At 39.0% G+C, this 18642-nt stretch overlaps 1 protein-coding gene across 3 annotated transcripts in view; it reads right to left on the bottom strand.

The window, feature by feature from the left end:
* The window catches only part of LOC143155090 (fibroblast growth factor 18), a 188296-nt gene that overhangs the window by 15960 nt on the left and 153694 nt on the right, over positions 1-18642 (bottom strand). For all 3 annotated transcript variants that reach the window (XM_076327401.1, XM_076327399.1, XM_076327402.1), the window contains exon 2: positions 5188-5233. In XM_076327401.1, the coding sequence (XP_076183516.1) occupies positions 5188-5233 (46 nt within the window). The remainder of the gene's footprint in view (positions 1-5187; positions 5234-18642) is intronic.

The raw sequence follows: 18642 nt of genomic DNA, 5'->3' as shown, positions 1-18642 counted from the left end.
CGAAACACTTGCTGGTGGACTTTAACAAGACGACCAAAAATATTGTAACGTACTCGCGTTTTTTCCACCGATAGAAACAAAGCATCGTGTTTACCAAGTTGTACTAATTATCGATATAAACATTGTAATTATTACTGTCGTACTTTCTTCAATTATTTTTGCATTAACGGTTTTCCTATTGGTTTTTTATAATATATGTTTCGGTTTATTCTTAAATTTCTATTCTGAACGATTCAATATACAGTTTTGGAGTACTATTTCGATCATTCCGATCTTGGAATATATATTGCTACAATTTCTCTTGGAAATCTACCGAATCTGTCCCTTTCTTAACTTCTAAATTAGGGATGGTCAGCTGGTCTTGTGGTGGTTGAGGATGAACCGTAATTTATGTGTGAATGCACATGTATATAATAGGGAAGCAATGTATATTTCACACTAGCGACCGTTGTACACATTTGTGATTTCAATCGCAAGCTGTTATTCGCCATTTTTACACCATATTCGTAGATTCGTGCGATATATTTATATAAGTTTAGATCTTTTACTGTATTTCTATTGAAATTTCGTTACAAATAGTACTAATATTTGTAGATTCGTGCGATATATTTATATAAGTTTAGATATTTTACTGTATTTCTATTGAAATTTCGTTACAAATAGTACTAATATTAGTAGATTCGTGCGATATATTTATATAAGTTTAGATCTTTTACTGTATTTCTATTGAAATTTCGTTACAAATAGTACTAATATTTGTAAATTCGTGCGATATATTTATAAAAGTTTAGATCTTTTACTGTATTTCTATTGAAATTTCGTTACAAATGGTACTCCTAGCAACTTCGTATGCCTTACTTTGGTTTAAATCGTCACGTCAATCGGTCGAGAAGAGTGTCGAGTCCAAATATTAAATAAATATTAATAATAGAAGTATGCAGTAACGATAACAATGGTCATCAAAGTGTCGAAATTTGAGAGTCTTGTGAACCATTTTGTGCAAAATCGATAACTTCTGACTAATTCTTGATACTAAAGTAGAAAACAATATCTCTCGTAGTGAGAGAAATTCATTCGTTCGAATTCAATATATATAAAAATTAAATTCGTATAAAAGATAAGCGGTTACAGTTACTCGTAAGGTAAAATTAAAAGATTCGTACTGTTTATCGTAATACTTTTTGTGTAAATTGTTTATTTGTTTTTAGAATTTCCTCTGTCTTTAATTTCTGCATTACACTTGCGTTAGAAATATCATTGAGACATATTCGTATCTGCTTTGGACAAGACGAACGAACTTTACCGTATAATGGCATCCAGCCAGACTGTCTCTGATCGAAACGTATGCGAGTTAACAGGATAATGTCTCTAATTAATTCTTGTTACCATCGCGATGGTCGTGCTCACTTGCCATGGAAATCTATTTAGTAGAACACGAGGGAGTAAGTTAGATGACCAATGAAACGTTTTCGCTGGTCTACTATATGCGCTGGACGTTCGTTAAATTCTCGCCTCGCCATTGTATCGGATTCCCTTGGGAACAATATCAACGAGAAACATCGAAATTCATCGACAAGTATCATTAATGTGAAAAGTCAACTTCAGCCGTTTAATTATTTATCGATTTGGCAAATCGTTTACCGTTCCGCTTACAAACAGGATCGAGGATGCAATAAACTGCATTTAAATGCAATTCGAATGCAGGCTCGCGATAGCCTTATTGCAGCGATCGTCCTTTATCGTTCAGGATATATCGATCGTACTTAGTAATTAAGTACGTGTTATTAAAACGAAATACACGACGCTCGTGTTCCGCCTGGTGTTAAGTCATATCGAAATTCTAATTCCTTACACGAGTGTCTACTATGTTCTTATTGAATAGCGACATAAGTATCAATTTGAAAAAGACACGTCAGCTTTTGATATATATATAACGATGTTTAGAAAATATTTCAATACATTTTAATTAATTAGAATTCTTCATCTCCATAGTTGATTCGTGTAGGAAAGCTTAGATTTAATAGCTATACAGATACACGTACAAACGTAATAGGATGGAATCGCGAATGAAGGTTTTCAAGATATACAATTGTTTACATAATATTTCGAACGAAAGTGTGCTGCAACGATTTTCAACAGGTATTTTCAACACGTGTATATGAAAAACATTGTTTGAATAAATTTTTGAACAATAATTTTAGTTAATACGAATAATAATCAATGGCGTTTTAATGGCATCGATTGTTTCGATGCATTCGTAATTTCAAATTGTATCGAATTTGTACAAATTTATGAAATCTATCGTTCTAAGCTTGAAATTAAAAGTAATCGTTACGTTTCAAAATCATATTTATTCAAAGTTTGAATTCTCGATTAATTCTGTATTAATTTTAACTGCGTTAAGAAAGGGGACGAAGAATAACATAAGGGGAATGAAGCATAACCGTGTTGAAAAAGATTCGAAATCCGCATAAGAAGAAACATAACTTCTAAACTCCCATAAACGTGTACATAAAGTTTCTAATTACTATAGATCGATTACATCGATGATTGAAAGAGAAAAGAATTTTGTAAACTTGGTTAAACTTGAACTAGACCAAAAATATAAAAAATAAATGTAGCACCAATCGATCTCGATGCGATATTAATTCAAATTGATCACATCGTTACCAGCCATACTTATGTTTATTAACGGTTCTCGTAGTATATTGTTCGATAAAGAACATTGTTTCTAAAGAGGGTCCACGCCATGGGTCTAAATCAGTGGATTACGGGCCAGTGACTCTAAATATATACCCCTATCTATTAACATACATATAACAAACTGGATTCACAAATATACGTAACAAGAGTGTTCATATTACTTGTATACAATCTAAAATCGAAGATAACGTTAACAGTTACTACGTAAGAGTCGATTTTCAAAAGATACATTGGGTTGTTCGGAAAGTTATTTCCCTTTTTTTGGTGAAAATGAAACACGATTTTTTTCAGAGTGTACAAACATTTTATTAAATTACATATTCTCCATTTTGGAAAACGAAACGACTTTCCGAACAACCCAGTGCTACCAGTGTGCAAACTTTAATCTCTTACGAATCCTGGATCGAGTTCTGAAGATTTTCTTTTCTTATTTACCAGATTGGGGTAATCACGATCGAATAGATATCGCTCGATATATCTGTAACCACCAGAAGCTAAATGTAACGTAGAATTTTAAAGGACTTCGTAATATTTCGAGTCACGATGAGAGTATTGTTTAAAAATCGTGGTATTCCTAGTAGCTCTAGATGTTCAAGTCATTTCGCGCAGCCGACGAAAAGCGTGCGGTTGGCAATGTGTTAATTAATAATTGTGTCGAGCAAGGATGTAGCTAGTTCAGTATCGCGCAAAGCGTAGGGGACCTACGTAAACGAACATTTACGCGGCGCCGTTTGAAAAATATATGGACATCAAAGTGTGTAATTCATCGTGTATCGTACAAGGGCGGAGAGTTGAATATACACAACAAGATATCAAAGAGCTCGAAACCACCGAGGAGCATTGTCGGCTGTACAAACTGTTGGTCCTGTGAACGCGTAGGAGTGGAAGTACCGGTCATTAATCTATGGCAGGTAAGGTGCGCGCGACGTAATTGTCGATTTAGTCTTAGATTGACTTTCAGCACGCGATCCAACCGAAGCTCGACCTCTTCGTGCAACGGGTATCTTTGATCTGACCTAGTCACCGTTCGTACACAAAGATCTGGCACGTATCCGCTTACGTACGTATTTACGTATCCATCGAGTGAGTTAAGTATGTAAGTTTACGGATTCCGCACGAACGCGGCCAAAGCCCTCGTTCAAATTTTACACGGCTCGTTAAAGGCAACGTAACTGGGTCACCGGTATTTCCCTTAAACTATGGATACGACGCGAAAACACTCCGGGCGGCTGGAATTATTTTTTGAATGCAATTGTGGGGAAGTAGAACGATCGTATCTCTCCTCGATACACCCGATAACCGAGGGGTATATTTGGAATCCGTTTCCCAACGTGGAAATTTATATCCCGTGAACGTTCTTGGTCATGGCGATAGACGTTGTATCGAAAAATCGTCCGATACGTAACCTAGGAGAGGAAACGACCGTCTAAGATAAACGTGAAAATATCATTTTACAACGATGTAATTTCTGCCTCTTCGATCGAGGAGAATGCAAATAAATAAATCCCCCATGGGAATCTCATGCGGTGGAATCGATAAAACGGAATTGAATTCGAATTGGAAAACACGTGCTATCAACTTTGGCATACAAATCCCATTGCGTTAACATTTCCCCTTTCGAATCTTGTGCAATTGAATTAGGAATGTAACTGTACTCAATTCCACGGAACAGAAATTAAAATAAAGGGTTTTTTTTTTACGGTAATTCAATGCTATTTATTGGATCTTTTTCTTTAGGAATGTACGTATATGTGAAGGTTAGATGTTCCGATCACTGTCGCTTTGAGCTTCTCGCGTAATTTCGTTTAATTATTTTAGAAATAATTTAATCTAAAATCCTTCCTGATTGAGACACAACATTGCTGAACGTCTCTTTTATTTGCGAATTTTGTCCTTAGACATTGAATACGATGAATCGATTGCTAATTAATCGAAAATGTACAAGTTCAATGTCTCCACTCGAATGGAAATGATTCCTACTTATTAACAATCCAGTGTATGTGTTTTTGCAACACATACAAGACGAATAGTAAAATTACTAGCTATGCGACAATACGATAATTCCCATACACTTTCTACTCACATTAGGTGCGTTCTTTTTATTCTCAACTGTACATTTATCTCCCACCATTTATTTTCAAGTATCACGTGTAAACAAATATGCAATGTCTATGCATTGTTACGCAAAAACAAAGTCCAAATTTACTATTAAAATTGTTTTATTCGTGATTCTCCGTAGACTGTTCCGTTATTGAATCGAATATTTTAAACGACAGTTTACCCGTCTAATAAATCGCAAAAACACCATGTCTATTTGAAAAAAAAAATGCAATGCTCGCATCGCCACGAAATAATTCCTTACGCGTCGAGAAACTAATTTTGCCCAGTTGTAAAGTATCCGTGAAACGAACGAGAGCTATGATAATTTCAACGATTGTCCTTTCGAATTCGCAACTAAATATGTTTACGTGTGGTGTCACTTACCATCAGGAGGCACAAAATCTTCGCTAAAACGGCAAGCTGTGGTAACCTGCAACAATGAAGAATACGCGTGTTAAGCGCACATTTCGTAAACTCGGATCTAAATGAGATAAAAGCCGCTCGAACTGCGCGCGTCGCACGCAAGGTTATATGCACGAGGAAATGTGTCTCGGCTGGTATTTGCCATTGCACCTGCAAGATTTCAATTTATACCGTGCGCCCTAATCGTTCGCGATCTCCGCGTGATTAATGATATTCAAATAAATTTCGCACGATTACGGAGTACGGTCGCCGTACAGCGGACGTTACTATTAGCAGCGGTACAGATTGAAAGCACGGGATGCGGTGGATCGCTACTGACAGATAAGGAAAACATATACGAGATAATTAGCGGTGGAAACAAATTACGGCCGACAAATTGCAACGTGTAGCTAGTTCACGATTCTATCTTCATCCCGATGCGTTAATAATATTTCTGTGAGCAACGGAACGTTAAAATATTGCACGGTGAATCTTCATCTTTGAATTTATGCTCGTACGAAAATTATCGCGCGCGTTGCCGTAAGAATATTGGACACGTGGTTGCAACATACATTAACGTTAAAGTTTACGTTCTTCTAGACTTCGCATCGAACTCGAACGACTTTTGTATCGGTGAACGAACACGCTTCCGTTTATTCAAGATTCGTGCAATTAATATAAATTACTACCGACACGTGCCAATGGCGATTAATCGATCGAGACGCGGATTGTAATTGTTTCAATCGAATATTTATTCGACGATAATAAAGAGGGTAATAGTATTGAAAATAAAATAATCGATAAGTAGGATCAGAATAAATTGAGCTCGATTGCAATAAATGTATCGGAAGCATTTTTATGAAAAATATTCACGTAAATATAGAAATGAATCGATAATTCGAAGGGATACAACCAATCTTTAATATTAAAGAGAATATAATGAGAAATATACGGAGCCGACTTGAATAAATTGAAGTATATTTATTAGAAATAATTCGTTTAATAGATAATAAACGTCTACTAATTATAGAGATTAAAAAGTACATCGATCTAGAATTTTGATCGATTATTAAAATTATTGTTATCGTAATTAACTAATAATAATATCTTCGGAGCGATAATAATTAAATACAAAAATGTTAAGGTTCATTAATGGCGTTATAGGTATTATATATCGTTTACCGATCAATTTTTAATAAGCAATGTACGTATTCATCTACGAAAATTGACAAGAATCGTGTCTGTAACTAAAATAAAATTTATCGAATTTGCGAACCGAATTTTGATACAATTGCGAATGCATATACTTTCCGATAATATAACAAGGTTCGTGAATTGAAAAATAAAATAATTCGAATAATCGTTCGTGTAAATAACAAAGATCTGCGTCCAAACTTGGACAAGTGCGATTCGCATGAATTCTGAAATTATTTTGAATTACTCCCCGCGTATTGAATCCACATTCAACACGTTGAATTCTATGTGACTAGCATTCGGAACTTGCAATTTCTCTTTAAAGCGTTCACAAGAAACGAAGCTCGACACACGTAAACTTCTAAACAACGTTACCATTTTTCCCGATACTGTGAAATAAAAATTACACTAATGCATTTACGAGTATTTTTACTTCTCACGGTACAATTTGCAAAAATTTCGAGAACCTCCTCAAATTTGGAAAACTTTCGTGGCAGTGAATGCGTTGTGCGCGAACGAAACGTTAATTCGAAAAAGAATTTGAAAACATACGATCGCTCGAAGGTGGTGTTACTTTCCTCTTGTATGTAATTTTATATCAAAGGCAATGTTATCGGTCTAGCGAAGAATATTTCACTTTCTACGGTCTGTACACTTTCTTGGCGATCGGGGTTCCGAAAACGTTCGCATTTATCGCGAGTCGTTCGTTGATTCGCGTCCGGAATTCAACCATCGAATCGCGGTTGTTATTTCCCGCTATCGATGTCGCGTATTTACGACAACGAAAAGAGGAAATCGGAAAACGTAGAAATTAAGAGTAATGGGAACAGGGAACGCAGCGGGTTGTAAATAATAACCCAGTTGCGTACGAGCTGCGTGCGGTAAGCCGCTGCAACGACTTGCGTAATGTGAATATATCTCGTGTTACAGAACACAGGTGAACAGCAGCACCGATGCGACGGTACCAATGACGTCGTGAAACGTTCGTTACTCGTTCGGTTTAATTCGGCAGAGTTATTGGTTCGTTGGTGGACCAACCTGGTGAACCAAACGTTCCTTTCTTTCGCATCGTCCCGCCTACCTCGTTCGAACACATTTCGATGCGTTTGCAAGGAGTTCCGTTGGCACGTGAACGCTCTTGAAACGTTTACATTATTTTGCTCGCGTCAAGTGAATCTTCGTAGGAAACGATGGTAAACGATAGTAAACGATAGTAAACGATAGTAAACGATAGTAAACGATAGTAAACGATAGTAAACGATAGTAAACGATAGTAAACGATAGTAAACGATAGTAAACGATAGTAAACGATAGTAAACGATAGTAAACGATAGTAAACGATAGTAAACGATAGTAAACGATAGTAAACGATAGTAAACGATAGTAAACGATAGTAAACGATAGTAAACGATAGTAAACGATAGTAAACGATAGTAAACGATAGTAAACGATAGTAAACGATAGTAAACGATAGTAAACGATAGTAAACGATAGTAAACGATAATAAACGATAGTAAACTCCCTCATCGAATTTTCCGGAGCGTGTTACTTTCAGATACAGTGTAATTTCATTTTCTAATATACAATTACTACTATTCCAATGTTCTCGGATCGTAACTGACTCTGTACGTTAATCAGAGTTACAACTTTGCGACATGGAACACCACTGGCAACGGAAAAACCCATAACGTTGGATTTACTTATCGAATTATATGGAATTTAAGTGTTGGATTCGTACTACGTGAACATTTTCTAATTTTTCGTAAAAGATTTATCGAACTTTCCTGCTTCCCAAGAGCTCGTAAAGTAGCAAAATTGATAAAAGATATTTAATCCAAGCATCTCGAGTAATAGACGCGTTGTGATCAATTAAGAAATCGCGTATCGATTCGTTAACGGTCTTGTATTGTTTCCCTTTTTCGAATTCCCTTCGAAGGGAACACACGCTTCGATCGTAATATTAAATTCACGGCGAGGTGTGATTCCGTATATTTATCGTTTGGCATTCGGTACGCTGTACATCAAGCCGTAATGTACAATACGGCGGAGAAAATACAGTCGACTCGTGTCTCGTGGTTTAATTGCAGTGGTACGACCACCGCGGAAACTTCGAACGAGTACTTGACCGAGAACAGAATTCTCGACTTTGCGCGCACAAACATTTCTCGAAAATTAATTCACGTTACGTAAAATCACTACGACGCGTTGCGTCGCGTCGCGTCCCGTCGCGTCCCGTCGCGTCGCGTCGCAAGTGTTTCTGGAACACGATGAAACTGCGCCAACCGCGTAATGCCATTTGTGACGTCGCACGTGGATACTAAATTCCTCTGAAAATTAGATCGGTGAAAATGTTTACAAAGCGGTACGATTGGAACCGATACCGAGTGTTTTTAAGAGGCAGATTGCAAACATTTAACGTCGAATCTACGATACACGAATCGTTGCGAACGGTAATATCGATGAGAAAAATGTTAGCGAGATCTCTTTCGTAAAAGAGATTTTCTTCCCGAAAAATCCCACGTGTCGGCTTTACTCGTGTCCGGATCGTTCGATCGAAATATTCGTAGCGACGCTCGTAGTTTCCATTTTACGCAACGATTAATTTCTTGATTCCGTGGATACACGTAACGCCGGATTTTCTATTCGCCGCGGCGTCGGTTTGCATACTTGCAAAATGAACGGCGGTAACGTTTCGCTGACGACGCTTGCCAGACGTTTCGTTAACGATCGTGTATCAAATTGGCCGGTGAGAAATTGCTCGACCGTACTTCGATATGAAGGTATTCGTGTCATCGAAAGGCGTGGGATACGTTAAAATTGAAATTTCCCAATGGTCGTTGTACAACGAAGAAAATGTCGAAGCTTCGGTGCGGTGTAGCCTCGCCTGAAGGGGATCGGGCAGGGCAACGAGGAAAATTTCTAACGGCGCAGACTATGTGGCACCGGTCGTAATACACAACGGCACGCTCTCCGTGAAAAATCCAGTATTTCCAGTATTTCTAGTATCGACGAGAAGAGTCCTCCTCGAGGCCGAACGCGAAGGTGAGTCTACCGGGGCAACTTTGCCATTCCGAGGATTTCTATGACGTGTATCGCGGAATTCGAACCACGTGGAACGAATCCGTAGTGTTTTTATCGGGGAAAATTACGATAAGGCATTTCGAAGCGTATGCTCGCTCGATGTCAACGAAGATGTTTCTTTGCATTCGCGTGATCGCGATAGTGGGGGATTCCTCGTGTCGATCGACGTGAAATTTTATCCCATTAGATTACACCGTTTCACGAACGATATGCCAAATTGACTCGAACGCGTACAAAAGGCACTATCTTGTGAAAAGTTTTTCATATTTTATAACGAGATACGAGTATCGAAGTTACGAGAGTAAACGATACGAAGTTTGTTGCGAATTCAATAACACGTGTGCACGTGAGCGTAAGTAATGGTATCAGAATCGAGAGCCAAAGTCCTCGAAACTATTCGCGGTAATTATAATTAAAATGCATTTTATCAAACTGTTCTTTGAGTAACATTCGTCCTATGGCTACGGAAAATAAGTAAATGAAATATTCGTTCCGTATTGCGTGTTTCCTATAAAATATTGCAAATTGTAATTTTTCTCGATAAAACTGTTCAATTTATAAATACCTACTCGCTATCCGACTTTGTTCGACGATATTTGCGCTCGTAGGCCATTATTGATACTGTAATAGTGAAAATTATGATATTTACGTACCACGGTGTGTAACTAATTACGGTGTTATACGAGAAAATAAATTACCAACCGCGCGAATACCAACGATCCAATTAGAATAATTATTCGTTCGAAATTCGAGGATCTTTTACGTGCTACGCGAACGTGTCGTTAATTCTGCCATAACTCACCGAATCGCCGTAAACATATCTGCGTGTCACCACTTTGAAGCTTCATCTCAATCCGTGCATCGTAAGTCAAACGAATCGTGACGCTAATCCGGCTTAAAGTTTCAAGTGTTTTCTTCTATTCGTGTATTCGAGAGCTCGGGGATCGACTGATTCTTTTTTCGTTAAAACGACACAATTTACAGCTAATAAACGTCAGACGGTAGAGTGGACACGTTGGATCGATGGCGTTCCGAAACGATACACAATACAAACACTTCCGAACTCCATAAATGTATTTAGCGAAAATCTAAATCACACCGATGACAATGACATCGATCACTCGACAACTCTGTCTGGAATTGATTCCCGTCGTGCAAGTGCGTGTATATACAAATTAAATTCGACCGATGGACATGGAAAAAACTTACTGCCCGATCGATTCGGAAAGTTGGTCCGTATTCGACGGTACTCGAACGAATTCTTCTACGATTGCGCACGTGTATCGAAATCCCGTAAGAATTTGCTCGGATTAGGCCGGATTAGCCGTATCGATGTCAGTCGCTTCGTAATGCTGACGTAACGGACGAATTGAACACATACGGTGGATGAAACGTTTCGAATCTTTGCGTTCTTATGGTGCAACAATCGGGCCGTCGACCGGGTAATTGTTCTGCCTCGAGGATTCAACGATGACCCGACAGCGAAGTGCGTAACCGCGGATCCCGAAATCGCGAGGTAAATTTAGGGTCGCGGTAACGATCACTTGTCCGTTTAGCCGGTCGTCGCGAAAATTGTTGACCGGTTCGCGGATCAGGATCCGTAAAAAGGAACACGAGTCGCAAGCGCGGGTTTGTTGTCACCGGCGTGAGATCGACATGGTGAATGCTGCAGAGGATACAATCCGGCGTGACATCTCCGGCTACGTAGGGACTCATCTAAAGGGGATTTTAGTGGGGATATTTGTCGCCTGCCGCGTGAAAAACTGCCAACACTTGAATAGGCCCCGACACTCCGATGAAAAACGCGGCTACCGACCCGACGCCGATGGCTCTCAGCTGGACACCGCCTGTCGGCTAGATGCCCTGCGTGGATCTCGTGGACAACGATACCTTCCTCCGATCCGACGAGTAAAATCGTTTCGCGCTCGTTTACCGAGATACCGTGCTCCCTTCGTTCCGGTTACGAACGATACCTTACGGGACCACCGTAACCAGAAACGTAAGCCAAAATCTATGAGCGAGGACCGGGCCCGAGTAACGGCTGTTTCTATTCTATTACTTGTACTTGGATAGGTACACCTTTGTACTTTGTACTCGGTGTACCAATGCGGTAGGTACACTCGTTACTGTTCTCCTACTCCCTATACGTTCTTTATACCTGATACAAGCTATAGGTAGCTGATAGATAGGTAGCTGGTTACTTCTTCCATCTCTTTCACGCTGCCTTCCCCCATCCCTTACACACGGGATTTAACTTATTTTTCCGATCACACCTTGGTGGGACTAAATACACCGAACGCGATCGCGTAGGAATCGACCGTTCGAACTGCAACTATAGCTACCTTCTGGAATCGGTTTGTCACGGGTATGTAAAAGTTTCCAGCCCGTTTGGACCAATTTTCTTTATCAATGACGTTTCAACAGTGTCCACTTCTTTTGGGTAAAAAAGGCGAGTACCGCGATTCAAAAAGTTCTTAGTACGAAGTCATCGATGAACTTTCCGTTGTTACGCGAGGTAAATAATTCGAGAGTCTTTCAGTTCCGACGATTATAATTGAACGTTAAAAGAAAGAAGTTAAAAGAAACGGTACCGGTTTTTGGCCGGTCTTGGATCTCGAGGAGAAAGAGAGGGCGTATCGATCTCCATTTCTTCACTGTAAAAGCTTGCGTATTTAATCGGAGATACTTCAATATCTGTCGTTTATTGTATACGTACATAGGTTAAGAGAGAAAAATATCTCGCGATATCGGTCAGAAGTAACGCGCAATGACAGCTATGCGCAAACGATGGAAACTTTTGCATACGTCTAATCGTTTTTATTTCGCCCCCCACGAATACACCGAGTCGGTCTATGGAAAACGTATAAGGACAAGAATCGACCGGGATGATTTTATCGGGTATCGTTTCTGTATCTGTACACCGTTACAGTGCGCGCGCGCGCATAAATTTATCAATATTGTATCGCATAATCGACACGTGCAAGGTATTCAATAAAAATGTTGAAAACGTTTAATCTCGACGATCGAGGAAATATTTCGTTTCGTTTAGGGAATATTTCGTTTATCACGGTGACCGATAATCGGTCGCTTTCTTTATTCGTTAGACATTTATCTCGCATCTATCGAGAAAACATATTTCCCTGGTTGGTAAATCGCTCGGAGAGTCGCAACGCACCGTTATGGAACAGGAATGAAAAACATTGACGTTTCCATCGGCGAGACCACGAAATTTACTACCTTCCTAGTGGCGGGGGCACGAGCCGACTCGGGCGAGCATTCGACCTACGAAAAAGTCACCTGGCATCGCGTCGACAATGGCAAACTCCTAAACAAGCTCAACCAATCGCTACAAATCACCTGCGTCGATGAATCTCAGACGACAGTGGCAAATTGTCGTGTCCAATCGCCTGGCCGATGCATCGCATTGACAGCGCTGCGTTCAAGATTAACGAGCAACGCGCCCGATCAACCTTCTATAAATTCGACCACCAAAAGCCCACGACAAATCATGTTACGGACTCAATTTGCGATTCGATGGATGTCCCCGGTACGTAATAGGTCGATGCGGGTGGAAAACTTGACGACGGTGTGTCGTTACGAAACAACTTTCGGGACAACCGAAATTCGTTTTTTTTAACACGATTCTTTTCATTTCGAACACGTTCGCATCTTACAACGGAAAAATTGTATCTACGCGAAAACGTACCGTTGACCTTGTAACCGGTACATTTGTCGCGTTTCGAAGGAAATTTAATTCCCGTATCTCGATTTTATCGATTCATCTGAAAGATCTGTTACCGAAAAATTTCGCATTCTCATCGAGAGTTCACGATTCCCGTCGTGATTTTTCAAAAACCTTAAACGTGGTTTCACGTCAACAGAAAGACGCGTTATCGCGACATCTTGTCGCGGTAGTCGTAAAACTCTAATCTCTCGGCTTAATGGGGTCTTAATATCATCGAAGTTCGAATCTATCCCTCCCCCCCCTCTCCTTCCTATAAAGCATTCCGTTTCACGATTGATCGTGCATTTTATCGGTTAACGTTCGTGTACCGGAGAATCCGAAAAGATATAATTTCGGGTATCTCGACCTTCCGGTGGTAGGCTAATTGTACGCACGAGAAATATATTTCATTTTCATGGAAGCTGATCTCCGATTAGAGGGGACGATGATGTTTAAAAGCAACGGGCATTCCATCTCGTACAGATAATATCTAAATTTGGATCCACGCTGCTAAGCCACGTTTGATAATCGCTGTTTGAAAAGATAACCGAGTAAACACTCAACTTGGACGAATCCGAGATGCGTGCTGCATTCACGAAGGAGTCATCGTTATTTTTTCCACGAGAGAATCAAGCACCGTCCATGTTCGGTGACTGCTGTTCGGCCAGTGGGACCGTGTGCTCCATTTCCCGAAACGACGGAATCCTTTCCACGTATACGTCCACCGAGTCATCCAGTCGACACGTTTTCGTTCGGCGAAACTGCCAGGAACATCACCCACTTCGTCACCGAGTTCGTCACCGAGTTCGTCACCGAGTTCGTCACCGAGTTCGTCACCGCGCGGTGTATTTCACGGATCCACGATACGTCGGTAACGCGAGATGCCAGGTTGCGACGAACCGAGTCACTAAGCTTTTTCTCCGTTGCGTGTACACGCGGCATGCAAATTATCTCGTTGATTGAGCCGACCATTTTTTTCCGCGCGCGACGAGTACACTCGTGACTGCAGCCTGGTGGCAACGTGAAGTGGCAGATAGTAGTCGCCGCCGACGTCGCCCGCTTACGAGAAACGACTAAGGAGACCTCGCAACGATTGAACGCGTCCTGGAACGTTACATAGAGGACCGTCGTCGTGCGTCAAGTGTTCCACCGCCGAGAAGAGACAACCTGCGCCGGCTGCTAAGAAGAGCAAAAGACGAGGAGCAAGAGCTCGAATAAGAAAAGTAGACACGCGAGAAGAGATCGCGACGCGGTTTTTGCTACGAAGACGCGCGACGTTCCGCCGGCGTCGCATTTATTCCGACACGCTCCTCCTCGTCACCCTCCCGCAACACCAACTTTTTTTTTCCCCCCATTTTCTTGCCCTCTTCCAATGAAAAAAATTACCATCGAATATCTCCGACAGTGGAGAAACAACAACTCCCTTGGATCGAGTAGAACACCGATCAAGGTGTACACAGTCTAGGTGTTCCAATTACTGGCAAGCTTCTCGCCAGTAACTTCGTTTCGCGATTATTTTACGAGTTGTTCGACCTAACAATTCATCCAAATTGTGACGTAACGTTATTTAAGGACACTTTTATTTGCGAACATTTTTTTAGACTCGAATATGGTGAATCGATCGCTAATGGGTCGAAGATGTGCAACGAAGTTCAATGTCCCTACTGTTGTCGCTTGATAAATTCTCACCGAGTGGAAATTCATCGATTCTTGCATATCAGCGATCCAATTTTTGTCTTTTTTTGTTAATTCACGCTGCGAATTCTGTACGAAGTTATTAATGCGCAAAATGTATATTGCTGTTTATAGTGACGATATAAGTACATAGTGTAAACGAAAAGAGCTTAAATTTCTAATCAGAAATACTGTTACAGATACAATTGGGCTTGCAAGCACGGTTAAAGGAACAGATTATTATTCGTTTCAAGCAATTCAGTTTTTGCAACGGATATAAGACGAGTAGCAAAATTATCGCCTCTGTCGCATTATGACAATTTTCATATTTTCTACTTATATCGGTTGAGTTTCTTTATGCTCGAACGGCACATTTATCTCCTAAAATTTATTTTTAAGTATCATGTACAAAGGAATGTGCAATATCTATGCATTGTTAGGTAAGAATATAGTCCAAATTTAGCGTTAAATTTGTTTTATTTACGATTTCATCGTATATAATTCCATTACCGATTAAATTAATTTAAATGGCAGTTATCGGGACAGTAACAGTTATCGGAATATCTACCTTATGGTATTCGGATTCAAACGTAATTAACAATTACGATGTTTCGCTTTTCTTAACGCTTTACAGGGTAAATTCGAGTAAGACGTTAAAATGAAAGTGGTTTTGACAACTTTTTTATAACGTAAAACCTCGATAAAACTTCTCGTCACTTTCCATATGTGTGTGTGTGTTTTAACATTCCGAGATATTAATTTTCTCGGTACAATTTATCGGCTTTTTGCGTAGGAAGAAATATTATTCTCCATGGATCTTCCTATCGACAACGTTTGAGGATTTACGTTATAAAAGAATTGCTCAAGATCACTTTTATTTTAATGTTTAACTCGAGGCTCTTTTCTTAATGTGAGATCAAAGAGCGCATCAAAGAGTAATAGAAACACATGTATCGTCAATTTTTTGTAAATAGCTGCGAAGGAAGGCTTTGAAATATTGTTAAAAACGGTTATTAATTTATAGAATAAAACATTCTTTTTCTTTTTGATAATTATATCATTATTCGTCGATCCAACATTCTTAAAGGTTTTTACATTTTTGTATTCAGTGTGTCCCGTTCTACTTGTATGTGCCAGTTGTCGATATATGAGCGTTTGTCGTTTTGTATATCTTGTAATCAAAGTCCAAGATTGTAACAACGATAGGGGTCGATAGTCCAGTAAGTGTCTTACCATGATTCTTCTAGTTTCGAAAAGTCCTTCGAAGCATTTCAATATAGTAGGATTTAGGTATTATGGAATAAAATTCGTTTCAGTGTACATGGAAGCAAATTGTATATTTGAAAACGGTATTGTCGTTAAGTGTTCCTATGTTATTGACCGATATCGTGTTCGCGCTAGATATAAAACGTTTCGTAACCGAATAAAACGCCGAGACTTTCACCGAGATTGTTTTTAACACCTGCCGCATCGAAAATTGAAATATTTTCCAACCAATCTTCTAAAATTATTCAGAAGATTACCGTACATCGAATACCATAGTATCGAACAATTTTGTTATTTATCTCTATTATATAGAAATATTAAAAGCAAAAATAATACACATGTCCACGAGCCAATTGCAATTTGGAATTACGTCGACGAGAGAAACATTCCTCGAGTTTTGTAATGCAAATACCGAGCAAGGAACAACAATAATACGCGCCAATGTAATACCTTGTTCCATAAAACGATATTTTATTCAAAACAAATTGCACCGAAGTGGAAAAAATCAAAGAATCAAATCCGTATTTTGTAATTCGTACAAAAAGAAAGGTAAAAAGAAAGACTCGAGATACTGCTGTGAAAAGTCCATGAATGTGGAACCGTGTACGAACAACTGCTTCGAGATCAATCGCACGTTGCATTATTTTTGAGGTGAGCTATTTACGCCGTGGCTGGGTAGGACAGTTCTCGTTCCGCAGCTTCGATCGTCGAGGGGTTAAAAGTAAATTTTTTACGGTCCACGTGATTCTCGCGTTGCTTCTTTTAAGCTTCGCCGTATAGATTTTCATGCAACGGTGTCACCACAAATAGTCGACGATGAATCACCGTGAAACGGATCTTTTACCCCGCGTCGATCGAGTACCATTGAGCTGTTCCCTGCATTCCTGGCGTTTTACTTAGATCTACTTAAAAGGGTTGGATCACCCGAAGGCTCTTAAGGCGGATATCAGGTTCGAACGAGAGTCCTCGACGAAACTACTAAACAAGGCGCATCCTGCGGGACCATTCATTACACGACTCGCCTCGTTCGTTAAGCGAGCGTCAGTTAAGAAGGCCACGCTTAATTGAGTTTTAGGAATTCATTTCGTCGCACGATAACCCTTCGGTGGCCTCCATTTGTGTATGGACCGACGTAGGGAAATTTCAAACAAGTCGATAATTTCCCGAAAATACAGCGCGTGGAACTCTCTCACGTATCGTTCAATTCTCAATTTCGTCAAGCTTTTGGCTACCATTTTATTACGGCCGGTTCGTTATTGCCGTATTGCATACAAATCCTCACGAAACGCATACATTTCGGAATGTATGCGTCGATCGGTGTGTATTTGTAGAGTGAAACGACAAAGTGACCAAGTTCGACTCATTGTCGGAGCGAAGTTTACAACTGCAGAATTTTTGCGTTAAATTTTACTTTTCGCAAATTATTTGAACAGAATGAAAGAGGGAGAAGTTAATATATTTTATAGACAATATCTATTTTTATAGGCAATTTCTTATGCGTGTGATATTTTTCGAGAAACAAAGGTGAGCTTTAATTTTTTAAATGGAACGTTGTATATTCTTTTATGTCACACAGATACGTGTGTTGAGACTAATTCAGCTATATGTTATAATGATATTCAAGGTCGTACAAAGTCAGAAACAAAAGAAATATTGTAAATATTTTGTTCATCGAGTAATTATATTAATACAGAATTTTTACAAACCTCGTGCTATAAAATGCTCAAAATATTTCTTTCATTTTTGATCTTGTATGACCTTGAAGGTCACTTTATGGCACATGAAAGAATTCGTTTCAACGTACATATTTATACGGTATAAAAGAATGTAATAAAATTCGTATTCGGCATTGTATTGTGCAAAGAAGACATCAAAATTTTTCTATGTTATATTTTTTTTAAATACCGTTTACAAAAAAAAAATGCTGATCAAATTTAATGCGAACACACTGCATACTGCATCGTTGAAAAGTATTTTCTAGCTCGTTGTATTACTTATTTATTATTATATATTATTTATTACGTTTCTGTATTACTTTTTAAAGAGTTAACGGTACATGTCATTTTATTCTTCTCACGAAAACAAATATTTGTGATAAAAAATGTAAGTTCGAAGACACGATTACGTTCTTTTGGTAAATAAAAATTAATCTTTCTTGTATCAGACTTGTATATGTATATAGTAGATTCTAGATGATTATAGTAGACATTTACGTGACTGGATCTATGACCAAATAAACGATTGATTCAAAAATATAAATGATGACACAGAATCCAACACTTCAAAATTTAGAACGATAAAAAATTTAATTAATTAACTTCAATCGTTAGATCCGCTGTAACTGTGAACGATCAATTTCTATCCGATATTATGGGAGAAAGTTAATTAACTCGTTTAAAATAACGATTGAAAAATACTTAACTTTGATCGAACGTTACAGATAAACCTTGAAAACAATACGATCTACAAATAACGTAAGAAAGGAATAAACCTTTCAA

This window comes from Ptiloglossa arizonensis, chromosome 2, assembly GCF_051014685.1.
Source record: "Ptiloglossa arizonensis isolate GNS036 chromosome 2, iyPtiAriz1_principal, whole genome shotgun sequence".
NCBI classification, from domain to species: Eukaryota; Metazoa; Arthropoda; class Insecta; order Hymenoptera; family Colletidae; genus Ptiloglossa; species Ptiloglossa arizonensis.
This window is presented reverse-complemented; position numbering and strand designations above follow the sequence as displayed.